This window comes from Dasypus novemcinctus, chromosome 10 (assembly GCF_030445035.2).
Source record: "Dasypus novemcinctus isolate mDasNov1 chromosome 10, mDasNov1.1.hap2, whole genome shotgun sequence".
Classification (NCBI taxonomy): Eukaryota; Metazoa; Chordata; class Mammalia; order Cingulata; family Dasypodidae; genus Dasypus; species Dasypus novemcinctus.
In genome coordinates, this window is record NC_080682.1 from 6,684,006 (window position 1) to 6,697,370 (window position 13,365).

The 13,365-nt window shown below is 38.5% G+C and overlaps 1 protein-coding gene across 19 annotated transcripts in view; it reads left to right on the plus strand.

Annotated features, from left to right (window-relative positions):
- Positions 1–13,365, plus strand: part of KMT5B (lysine methyltransferase 5B) — a 71,971-nt gene that overhangs the window by 42,409 nt on the left and 16,197 nt on the right. For 15 of the 19 annotated variants that reach the window (XM_071217933.1, XM_071217929.1, XM_071217935.1 and 12 more), the window contains 4 exons: positions 283–392; positions 1,895–2,061; positions 2,375–2,394; positions 2,472–2,608. In XM_071217933.1, the coding sequence (XP_071074034.1) occupies positions 283–392; positions 1,895–2,061; positions 2,375–2,394; positions 2,472–2,608 (434 nt within the window). Of the gene's footprint in view, positions 1–282; positions 393–1,894; positions 2,062–2,329; positions 2,395–2,471; positions 2,609–3,581; positions 8,366–13,365 lie in introns of those variants that run through there. The other 4 variants (XM_058305080.2, XM_071217941.1, XM_071217937.1 and 1 more) reach the window with 2 other exon arrangements.

Sequence of the window (13,365 nt, forward strand, 5' to 3'; positions counted from 1 at the left end):
TTTAGTAAACACTAAAACTTTAAAGTAACTCTTCATAAAATTAACCAATATGTAGATTTTACAACACATAAGATCATTTGGATGACTATCTGAACAAGAGACTTTGTCATCTAGAAGTGAAACTCAAGATACTTCAAAATTTATGAAATTTAAAAGCCATTATAAAGTTTGTTACTTAATGAACTTATATTTTTTACATTGTTTGCTTTTATAATTCTAAAAGTCTAGCAGATAAACAATTTGGTATAAAGTGTTAACATCAGATTCTTTTTCCTGTTTTAGGTATTTATTTACTTGAGGATGTTTGCAACTGACAGTGGATTTGAAATACTGCCCTGTAATAGATATTCATCAGAACAAAATGGAGCCAAAATAGTTGCAACAAAAGAGTGGTAACTATTATACTAATACAGTCTCTTAAAGTAATTTTAAAGTTCACTCTTAAATTTCTGTTACAATACCAGAAAGTTCACAGTGAGGTATGAAGACAAAGCTTACCATAACTAAAGGAGCCAATGCAGTTCTCTCACCCAGGCCTGTTGACTGGTATTAGGATGGTGAAATAAGTCTTTGAGTGGAACCAGATCCCGTCTCTAGGCCAAAGCATGTTTCATTTTTCCTTTTACTAAGACTGGATGCCTGTTTAATAAAGAGGCTGCTGGCAAGATAAGGATGCAAGGGCTTGATAACCTGGCTTCCAGAGTTAGTCTGTTACTGGCCTAGAAGAAAGGTTAGGGATGAAGTTTTAATGATCCTAGGAACTTTACTGGTAAAAACTTCTTAAAATCATTGTATGTGTGAAAATATACATGCACCAAGTTAATGAAAAGTAGTCAAGTGTCATCATCCCAGCAGGAGGGATGAAAGCCATAGGTAGAAAAAAGAGTGTGTGCCTTTATCTTCTTTCCTTTAATGCCTTTTACCTGCCTTATCTCCCAAAAGAGAAGCATGTAATCCTCTTCACTTAGTCCCTGTCCCATATTTCTTAAAGCGTAAATTGTAGGGGTCAGGTACCTAAAAACAGAATGGGCAAAGTATTACTCCCAGACTTTGTGCAAGGGTGTGTGTTTGAGTGTACCTTTTTTTGCCTTGGGTTGGTGTCGAATCTGCTGATTGGGTCTTTCCGTTCTCTGTGTTGTAGATGGGTATATAGGTTTGAGATCTGGATTCTAAAGCTGTACTAGGCTACTGTTACAGTACAACAGCACCAGCTATATGTACCTATTGAGCCCTGGAAATGTGGCTAGTCTGAATGAAGAGTGCTGTAAGCCTGATATACAATCAGATCTATTAAATTTTATTTCTCACTAGTATTTCCTATTTGTTTATATGCTGCAACAATATTTTGAATTATGTAGGGTTAAGACATAGTATTAGAAGTAATTTACCTGTTTACTTTCTACCTTTCTAGTGCGGCTGCTAGGAAATTTTAGATTCATATGCAGCTCACACTGCGATTTCTTTTGGACAGTGCTACTCTCAAGGGTGGCATCATAAGTCTGGGTCCTCATGATCCTTTCCTGCCACTTGTCTCTGTCTCCTTTTTTTCAGTGGTCAGCACGTTTAATTTAGTGCAGTGATTATTTGAGTGCTTTCTGCCTGAAAAATGCTATGCTAGGTGCTGCAGAGGATTCAGAGACATATAAAACACAGGTCCTGCCCTTGAGGGATTTCCAGTCTCCTGCAGGGAGAAGGCAGATATGTACAAGTAACTGTAGTACAAGGCTATGCAAGGCTTCTTCCAAGAGGGAAGAGATGTCCAAGTGAGTAGGCTACAATAGACAACGCTAGGTCTTCCCAGTTCCTGGTATTGATTGGCAGGCTTATTTTATGAAAAGAAGCCTTATTATTTATAATTACTAGTAATTTTTAACACATAACATATTTTAAATAGGAAACGAAATGACAAAATAGAATTACTGGTGGGTTGTATTGCCGAACTTTCAGAAATTGAGGAGAACATGCTACTTAGACATGGAGAAAACGACTTCAGTGTCATGTATTCCACAAGGAAAAACTGTGCTCAACTCTGGCTTGGTCCTGCTGCATTTATAAATCATGGTAAGCTCCATTTCTGAGGTGTTAGCACTAATATTGCGCTGTCTTGCTAAAAATTAGAAGGACCTCATCAAACAGTAAAAATTTTATCTTACATAATTTTAAAGGAATTGGAAATATTTCTCTTAAAAGGGTTGAAATATGGATTTTTTCCCCCACAAACTTATTAAGATAAATACTCTTAGTTTAACTTGACACCTAAACTTCTATCAAAAGTGGTCATATTATATGGAAAGCTTATTTCAGATTTCTGTAATTGTTCGTGTTTCAGATCTTATCAGCAGTTAATTGACTTTATCTTTTGGACATTTTTCAGATTGCAGACCTAACTGTAAGGTAAGCATAAAAGAATTATCTCAAGTGTTTTGTTTCTGCTTCAGGTATGAGTGTCTTAATGAGTGTCTTTGTTTCAGTTTGTGTCAACTGGTCGAGATACAGCATGCGTGAAGGCTCTGAGAGATATTGAACCTGGAGAAGAAATTTCTTGCTATTATGGAGATGGATTCTTTGGAGAAAATAATGAGTTCTGCGAGTGTTACACTTGTGAAAGGTAAAGTATTAAGTAAGATTTTCAGCTTTTACATTCTTTTTCCTATTTAAATGCAGGGATTAAAAAAAAAAATCAGTGATAGTCTTCCGTGTTCTGTAGCATAACACCCAACACAATGTACATAAACAAAATCAAATGATATGTAACTAGTTAGGCTCATTGGCACCTGACCTCTTAAAATCTTAATATTACCAGATACTATTCTTAGTGGGTCAAATTACCAGATACTATTCTTGTGGGTCAGAAGACACACATACTTAAGAATGGGAAATACTGCACACACGCATACCTCCACAGTATCTGAGAGGGGTTGTCCCCAAAAATTGCAAGCAAAGTTCACCACTAGTAATCATGTAAAATCCTTTAACTGGTCTTGCATATTATCAAGCAGTGTCTTCTGAAATTTTTGTTTTGGTGCACATACTCTTCCCGGGTCCCAAGTTCTGTCCTCTGCAGTCACATTTTGTAACCCATCAGGATTCTGGAGTCCTTAAAAATCCCCAGAATCTGCCTTGACAGGACTTCTTATTTCTACTCTTCATTGTAGTTACTTCTGTGTATACTAGATCCATAAAGGTAGCTAGTGAGCAGTGAGGGAAGCGCTGCAGGCAGGCTCCCAGGACAAGGTTGTGCACACATACTTAGGGTCCCCAGGGAAGGGAGCCTGCGTCGAGTGAGCCTGTTCTGCGTGCTTTGAACTGTACTGGGCACGTCCCTTACCCTTACTTGGCCAGTCCTCAGCAGCCGTCCTGTAAGAGGGAACTAGTAATGTGCCCACATTGCGAAGTGCAGAACCTTAAATATCTGAACCCAGGTCAAGATCAGGGTCTTCACTTCTTCCACTTCATGTTGCTTCTGCAGATAAGAGCAAAAATGTCAGTCTGCCACTTTCCCCCTTAAAATATCCAACAAACAACGAGGATAGGAGAAAAAAGGGTGGGTTCCCCAGAGTCACCGTCTCTCTCTTTTCTAGGCAGCCACTGGGGCCCTTGCTGTTTGGGCTGGCAGAAACCTGTTCCTCGTGCTAAGGAGTTTTTGTGCCCTTTTTTTTTTTTTTTTTTTTTACATAAAATTTATTTCCTGCATAAAAAATGGTTTAAATGTTGGTCAACCCTTAGTCCAGTCCACCAAAAAGCCCTTTAATCTGGGAAATAGTTTAGATAGTTGAATCATAGTACTTTAAAGTTGTTTATAGAGACAGCATCGTCTATCAGTTAAATCCCTGAGATCTGGGACTGTTCTGCCAGGGTTTGAGTCCTATGACTCTGTTTACTACCTATGTGATATTGGGAAGTTACTTAGCTACTTCGTGCCTTATTTTCTTCAAATGATAATATTAGGAGCTATCTCATAAGGTTGCTGTGAGAATTCAGTTTATTTCACAAAAAGTATGTAGAATAGCTCAAATATTAGTTACAAAATTATTTTGTGGTTTCTGGATTTTTTTCTGTTAGAAAATAAGCACCATGATAGCAGGAACTTCAGTCTGTTTATTTGCTGCTCTATCCCAGGACCCAGAAGCAGTACTTGTGCATATTATGCATTTGACCAATATTTGTAAATAATAGATGGAGCAAATGATATAATGATTAAGTTTTTGGAGACTGTCCAAAATAATCTAACCACATACTTAGAATTCCAAAGCAATACTGACTGAAACAGCGTCAATTGGTTTAGAATCCTGTTCGTTGAGTACCTCAGTTCTCCTCCATTACTGTTCCTTATTTTCCTCACTAGGTCAAATTGCTGTAATTGCACCTACTCCCAGGTTAGTGTGAGGAACAGCTAGAAATGTCAGCAAATCCTGTGAATATTCTTGAAATTCTCAGGAGCCCCAAATTGTTTCTGCCTTAGTGAAATTACTTGGGTGGATGAGACTAGTCAGTGAAACTCATTCAGTTGTTCATCAGATATTAACTGAAGTTACTTTATATTGGGCCCAATACATATAAGATAAGGCCAGCACAATGCCTGCTACCAAGGCGGTGCAATGAAGGGGACACACAGTGTGCTGAGAGCTAACGGGAGAGGAAGAGGTGGCTCAGTGAAGAAATGAGAGTGTACAGAATGTTTTTTTATGAAGATGCTGAGATCATAGATGAAGTCTCCAGGATATATTTGACATGTTTCTGGAACCATCTTGATGCATTAGCATTTTAATTGTAATACATTCCTAAGTAAGCATTGCCATATCATAATAAATACTTTTTATTCTAGAAAATCTAAGGGATAAAATCTAATGAAGGTTATCCAAAGAAGATAGAAAAATAAGTGTTGGAGAGGATGCAGAGAAATAGGAAAACTCACACATCATTGGTGACAATATAAAATGATGCAGGTGCTATGGAAAACAGTTTAGTAGTTCCTCTGAAAGATAAGTATAAAATTATCATAGGATCCAGCAATCCCACTTCTAGGTATATACATAAAAGAATTGAAAGTAAGGATTCAAACAGCTAGGTATACAGCAGTGTTCATTACAGCATCATTCACAATAATCAGAAGGTGGAAACAGCCCAAGAGTACATAAATGGGTAAATAAAATGTGATATATTACTCAGGTGTAAAAGGGAATAAAGTTCTGATATATGCCACAACATAGAAGAACTTTGAAAACACTATGCTCAATGAAATAAAGACACAAAAAGACAAATACTGTATGAGTTCACTTATAAGAAATAATTAGACTATGCAAATTTATAGAGATACTAGACTACATGGTACCAGGAGTCAGGAGTAGGGGATGGGGAGAAGGTAGAGAGTGGGAAGTTAATGCTTAGTTGCTACAGAGTTTCTCTTTGGAGTGATGGGAAAGTTTTAGTAATGGATGGCAGTGATGATGGTACAACGTTATGAATGTAACTAACACCACAAATTGTGTACTTGAAAATAGTTAAAATGAGAAGTTTTTGGATATGTGTTCCCACAATAAAAAGTAAAAATCTAATGAAGGCCCCCAAAATAAGACTTAAATGTTCCAAGCTGTGAAGACTTAAAATCATAAAAATATTACTCTTCCCCCAATTAATATATAAAATACTTGGGACTTCTTTTATTTTAGTTTTGGAATTGATCAAAAAAATGTTTTAAGTGTATGCAGAACTATGTCTGATGATAACCAAGAAAAAAATTCTAAAGAATAGTGTGGCAGACTGCACTTAGCAGAGAGTAAAAGTTTCTATGAAATAATTGGATCAAAACATGATGATACCTCTAGGAATGAACAGATAGATTACAGGCCATGAGTAGAGGCCTGAAGTATACACCCAAGTATATACAAGGTCATAATACCACCTATTTGGAAACAATGATTTTTTAAATAAATGATTCTAGTATAATTCATTGTATATCTGGAAGAAAGCCTGAGCAGGACATCTCATGCCATATATACTGAATATATTCTACATGGGTTAAAGATCTAACTTTTTAAATTAAAGTTATGATTCAGTGGCATTTAGAGCGTTCGCAATGTTGTACGACCCACAGCCTCTCTCAAGTTTCAGATATTGTCATCACCCCAGAAGGATACCTGTATCCATTAAATAATCACTCCCCATTCCTTCCTCCCTCCCTCCATTTCTGGCAACCACTAATCTGCTTTCTCTATGGATTTGCTTATTCTGGATATTTCATATAAAAATAATCATAAAATATGTAAAGATCTAAATTTTAAAATACAATACAAACCTATTAGTAAAATAATTAGGAGAATATGTGTTTAACGTAGGGTTGGTGAAGATCTCAACTAAGATGAGAAATGCTAAATCATTTTTTACTAGACAAAAATTTGCCTTTTGAAACCTCAGGTATTTTCTTTCATACTAATATATTCTATAGGCAAATAAAGATATATGTTTTCTGTCAAAACTTTTTTTCATTTGAAAGTCAAAAGAAATACTGAAGGGGAAAAAATTACACATACAGCATAGACCAGTATAATAGAATTGAGGATCCAGAAATCAACCCTCACATCCATGGCCATTTGATTTTTGACAGAGTTGCTGGGGCAGTTGGTATTGTTTATGAATCCCAAAAATAAATACTGGATTGTGTTTGTAAACTAGTCTGTTCCTCTGGGTATACTAGATTGGATTCCATTCAGAGGTTTCACTCTTACTTGATTAAATTATGATTAAGGAAAAGGCCTTGATTGGGCCACATCAGTAGGACTAGGGGGGCAGGGACTCACAGAGAAAACATGGCAGAGGAGAAAGTTAGAGTTTTAGATGCTGGAACCCTGGGAAGTAAACACACAGAAGATAACACAGGAATAGAGATGGCTCCATAGACATGGCAGAGGCCCTGAGAAGCAAGAGAGCCTGATAGTTAACAACTGACCGTACAGAGGAAAGAGCCCCGGGAGAGAGATGAGACTTATCCCAGCCTACAGCTGATATTGGAAGAAGCTGGAACTGGTGCCTTAATGGGAAGAGGAAGCCTGAACCCTTGCAGATATCAGCAGCCATTTTGCTCCAACACAAGGCAACAGACTTTGGTGAGGGAAGTAATATTAAGCTTTATGGCCTGGTAACTATAGGCTTCTACCCAAATAAATACCCTTTTATAAAAGCCAGCAGATTTCTGGTATCAGCACCCTTTTTGGCTAAATAATACTGTTGCCATATTCATGCATTAGGAAAAGAATAGTCTTTTCAGCAAATGGTGCTAGGAAAATGATTTCTACATGGAAAGATTGAATTTGGTTTGGACTCCTGCCACACACTGTGTAAAAAAATTCAAAGTAGATCAACAACTTAAGAGTTAAAATGCATAAAACTCTTAGAAGGAAAAATAGGGGGAAATCTATATAACCTTGGATTTGGCAATGGTTTAAATAAAGCTCAACAAAAACTGGAAAATGAGCAAAAGACTTCAATAAACATTTCTCCAAGAAGGTATACAAATGGCCAATAACCTCATCAAAAGATGTTCAAAATCATGAACCATTAGGGAAATGCAAATCAGAATCACTGTGAGATAATACTTCACACCCTCCAGAATGTCTGTTATTTTAAAAAATGGAAAATACTAAATTCTGATGAGGATGTGGAGAAACTGGAATCCTTGCACATTAAAGTAGAATGGTTCAGCCACTGTGGAAAATAATTACTGTATGACCCAGAAATTCAGCTGCTGAGTGCATACCCAAAAGAATTCAAATCAGTGACTAGAAGAGGTATTTGTAATAGGCAGAAAGTAGAAATAACTGAAGTATTCATCAATAGATGAATAAACAAAATGTGGTGTGTGTGTGTGTGTGTATGTATGTGTATGCATTGTAATATTTTTTTAGCCATAAAAAGAAATGGTGTTCTAATACCTGCTACAACATGGATGAATCTTAAAAACATGATAGGTAAAGTAAGCCGGATACACAAAGACAAATAATATATGCTTCCCTTTAGATGAAATATCTAGAATAAGCAAATTTGTTCAGACAGTAGATTAGAGATTACTTAGGGCTGGGGAGAGGGAGAACTGGGAAGTTAACTGCCTAATGGGTACAAACTTTAGTATATTGAGTTTTGGTAATGAATGGTGGTAATGGTTACACATTGTAAATGTGGTTAATGCCATTGAATTGTATACCAATAAAATAAAAATTACGGGTTGCAGATGAGGCTCAAGCAGTTGGGCTTCCATCTGCCATATAGGGGGTCCAGGGTTCAGTACCCAGACCTGCTGGTGAAGGCAAGCTGGCCCATGTGGAGTGCTGCTCCACACAAGGAGGACTAGCCCACATGGAGAGATGACGCAGCAAGATGACACAAAAAAAAAAGAGACACAGAGGAGATACAATAAGAGATGCAGCAGACCAGGGAGCTGAGGTAGCACAAGAGAATGATCACCTCTCTCCCACTCCAGAAGATCCCAGGATCGGTTCCTGGAGCCTCCTAATGAGAATACAAGCAGACACAGAAGAATATGCAGCAAATGGACACAGAGAGCAGATGGCAGGGGGGTGGTGGATAAATACATAATAAGATAAAAATTACACATGGCAAAGAGGTAATATCTTAATAACAACCTACTACAAGCTGATAAGGAAAACAGTCTAACAGATAAAAGGGGAAAGGAAGGAGAGATTCTTCACAGAAAAAAGGTGGCCATATATAAGGAAATTAAAACAGTAATTAGGTACCTATTTTCACTCTGTCAAGAACTAAAAGGTGCTAGCAAGGAGGTGGAGTAACAGGTGCTCATACTATGCTAACAGGGCCAAGAATTGTTAAAACCTTTGGGAATGCCATCTAGCAATATGTGTTAAAAATAAACATACCGGGAAACTGATTTGACCCATTGAATAGGGCATCCACTTACCACACGGGAGGTCCAAGGTTCAAACCCAAGGCCTCCTGACCCGTGTGATGAGCTGGCCTATGTGCAGTCCTGATGCGTGCAAGGAGTGCCCTGCTACACAGAGGTGTCCCCCCACATAGGGGAGCCCCACGCACAAGGAGTGCGCCCCGTAAGGAGAGCTGCCCAGTAATGGCGCCACACACACAGAGAGCTAACACAACAAAACGAGACACAGATTTCAGGTGCCGCTGACGAGAATACAAGCAGACACAAGAACACAGTGAATGGACACAGAGAGCAGACAGCTGGGGGAGGGGGTGGGGAAGGGGAGAGAAATTTTTAAAAATTAAAAATAAAATAAAAAACACTTTGGACTTGGCAGTCATATGTGAAGGAATCTGACCTGGAGAAATAAAAGCGCCGCTAATGAAAGATACAGTTTCAAGAGTTAATATAGCAGCCGTGTTTGTAGTGGCAGAAAAACAAAACCTTCAGTAGTCACCATTAGGGAATGACTGAATAAATCATGAGCTTTTATTCTATGGAAAATACAGCTTTTAAGGCATATTTGTCCATGATATAACATCAAGAAAATTGGGCCTTCTGGGAACATGATGGACTAGAAAGCCTTGGGACTCTCTTCTATCCCAGAAAAAATAGGTAGAGGACAGGCAGAAACAGCTTGGAAAAAATACCATTTAAGGGTTAGGACACCAGGGGAAGGCTGAACACAGCCGAGAAGAGAGGCAAAAAGGAAGAGAATTGCAATGGCAAATTCTTAGTTAAAAGTGGGAGTTACAACTGCTGTTATCCTCCCCTACCCTATAGACACTTTTGAATTCTCAGGTCTCAGGGCCAGCAGTTTGGGACAGCAAGGGACGAAAGAGATCCTGTCTCCTGACCAGGACTGGTTGTTTAAGACGCAAAAGGGAATGGGATTATTTCCTACCCAGGAGAAGGGAGGGAACCGCTAGCAAATATTGGAGAACTGCCTCTGAGAAAGTTTCAGTTACAAGACTTTTAGCTTCCAGACAGGATCTTCAATCACATTGATGTGGTCTGTGTTGCAGCAAACACATTCCGACCAGGCTTTAAACTGAGAAGGCTGCCAAAGAGTGCCATCTGTTGGCAGACCAAGAAAGTGCATGTGAGAAAATGAAAAGTAAACAATTGATAGGCTTTTTTTCTGGCCTTTACAGCCTCACTTCCCAATGCCCTTGGAAGCGAAGTGCAACCCAGGGCCCAGATTTGAGCAACAGGGACAGTCCTAAAGACAGAAAACAGGTTGAACCAAGAATCAAAAAACAAAAGTAACACAGCATGCTGCCACTAAATCCCTATGAAAGAGAGAGAAATTGAGCAAATGAGTAAACTCAGCATCCTAATTAGATGCCTAGACATCAGCAAAAAATTATAAGCCATACTAAGAAAATGGAACAAATTGCCCAAGCAAAGGAATATCAAAACCCCAGAAGAGACAAAGGATTTGAGACCACCTATCAATGATATGCACACAAATTTCCAAAACCAAATTAATGAGTTGAAAGACAATATGGCTGAAGAAATAAAGGACATCAAGAAAACACTGTTCTGGAAGTTCTACTAGGGCAGTTAAACGGGGGTAGAAAAACATCCAAATAGGGAAAGAGGAAGTAAAGGTCTTACTATTCACAGATGACATGATCTATATTTAGAAATTTCTGAGATGTCTACAGCAAAGCTGCTTGAGCTAACATGAATTCAGCAAGGTTGCAGGATACAAGATCAAGCAACGATCAGTAATATTTCTGTACACTAGAATTGAACAACTGGGGGGAAAATCCATTTGCAATAGCAACAAAAAGACCTCAGATATCTAGGAATCAGTACCAAAGAAATACAGGAACTATATGAAAAACTACAAAACAATGCCAAAATAAATCAGTGAAGACTTAAATGGAAAGACATTGTGTGTTCATGGATTGGAAGACTAAATATCATGAAGATATCAATCCCATTCAAACTGATCTTTAGATTCAGTGCAGTACCAATCAAAATTCCAACAGCTTGGGAAGCAGATGTAGCCCAAGTGATAGAGCTTCTGCCTACCATATGGAAGGATCTGGATTCAATCCCCGGGGTCTCCTGTGGAAAAAAAGAGAAAGTGTGCCCGCACAGCAAGCCAGTGCCTGTACAAGTACCCGTGTGGTGCCTACATGGTGAGCTAGTGCCCCATGCAAGTGAGTCATGCAGCAGTGGTGACACATCAAAAGAGGCAAGGAGAGAGTCAAGGTGAAGTGCAGAAGAAACCAAGAACTGAGGTGGCACAATTGACAGGGAATCTCTCTCCCCATCAGAAGTCTCCAGGATCGAATCCAGAGAAGAAAAAATGAGAAGACAACACAGCAAAAACAACAGGATGGAGGAGGGGAAAGAGGGGAAAATAAGTAAATAAAATAAACATCTTTTTTTTTAAATTCCAATGGCCTACTTTACAGAAATATTAATAGAAAAAGCAATTACCAAATTCTTTTGGAAGGGAAACTGAACCCCAGTAGCCACAAGAATTCTAAAAAAGAAGAGTGAAGTGGCAGGAATTTCCCTCTCTGACCTTGAAACATGCTACAAAACCACAGTGGTCAAAACAGCATGGTAATGGCATAAAGGTAGACACATTGATCAGTGGAACAGAACTGGGAGTCCAGAAATAAACTCTCACATCTATGGCCAACGGTTTTCAACAAACCTACCAAAGCCATATTATCAGGACAGAAACAACCTCATCAACAAATGGTTCCATGAGAACTTAATGTTCATAACCAAAAAATGAAAGAGGACCCCTGTTTCACTCCCTACACAACAGTCTAGTCAAAATGAAACAAAGATCTAAATATAAAAACCAGGACCATAAAAGTACTGGAAGAAAACATAAGGGAACTTCTTAAAGGTCTTGTAGTAGGTCGTGGTTTCTTGGATTATACCCGAGGCACAAGCAACAAAAGAAAAAATAGATAAATGGACCTCCTCAAAATTAAACACTTTTGCACCTCAAAGGACTTTATCAAAAAGATTAAAAAGCAGCCAACGCAATGGGAAAAAATTTTTGGAAATCACATATCCAGTAAGGGTTTAGTATCAGTAATACATAGAGACTCTACAACTCAACAGTAAAAAGACAAATGGCCCAATTTAAAAATGGGCAAATGACTTGAATAGACATTTGTCCAAAGAAGAAATACAAATGGAAAAAGAAAACATGAAAAAATGTTCAACATCACTAGCGATTGGGGAAATGCAAATGAAAGCTACAGTGGGATATCGTTTCACACCTACTAGAATGGCCACTATTAAGACAGAAAACCACAAGTGTTGGAAAGGATGTGGAGAGATGGGAACACTTATTCACTGTTGGTGAGAATGCAGAATGGTATAGCCACCGTGGAGGACTGTTTGGTAGTTCCTAAAGAAATTGAATAGAGATACACCACTACCGGGTATACGCACAAAAACTGAGAGCAGTAACATGTACAGACATATGCACACCCATCTTCCTAGCAGCATTATTCACAGTTGCTAAAAAAATGGAAACAACCTAGGTGTCCATCAACCAGTCAATGGATAAACAAACCGGTGTTAGAATATTATGCAGCTGTAAGAAGAAATGAAGTCATGAAGTTTATAACAAGATGGATAAATCTGGAGGACATTATGCTGAGTAAAGTAGAGCAGACAAAAGAACAAATAATATATGATTATAGTACTATAAACTAAATATATTGTGTAATCCTGTGGAGTTAATAACTTGAATATGGGTCATCAGAAGATAGAATGAGGGAGCAGATGTCGCTCAAGTAGTTGAGCGCCTGCTTCCCATGTACAGGGTCCCTGGTTCAATTCCCAAAACCTCCTAAAAACAAAACTGAAAGAAAAAAACACTCTTATTGGGGAGCAGATGTAGGTCAGTGGTTGAGGGCCTGCTTCCCACGTACCAGGTCCTGAGTTCAATCCCCGGTACCTCCTTGAAGAAAAAAAATTAGGGAAATGGATGTGACTCAAGCACTTGGGCACCCGCCTAACATATGAGAGGTCCTGGGTTCAGTTCCCATCGCCTCCTAAAAAAGACGAGCAAGACAGCAAGCTGGCGCAGCGAGATGACGCAATAAAGAGACACAACAAGTGGGAACGGAGATGGCTGAAACCATTGGGTGCTTCCTTCCCACATGAGAGGTCTTGGGTTCGGTTCCCAGTGCCTCCTAAAAAGAATATGAGCACACTGTGAACACACATAGAGAGCAGGCAGTAAATAATGATGCAGGGGAGTGGAGAGAAATACAATTTTTTTTTCCCAAATAGAGTGAGTTTAGAGTATGGAAAGCTGAGGTTAACTTGTGCAGAATTGGTAAAAAGGATGTGTATTAATCTTTGGGAATGAATAGAAAAGGTGAAAGTCCAACATAATGTTTGTAACTAGCAGTACA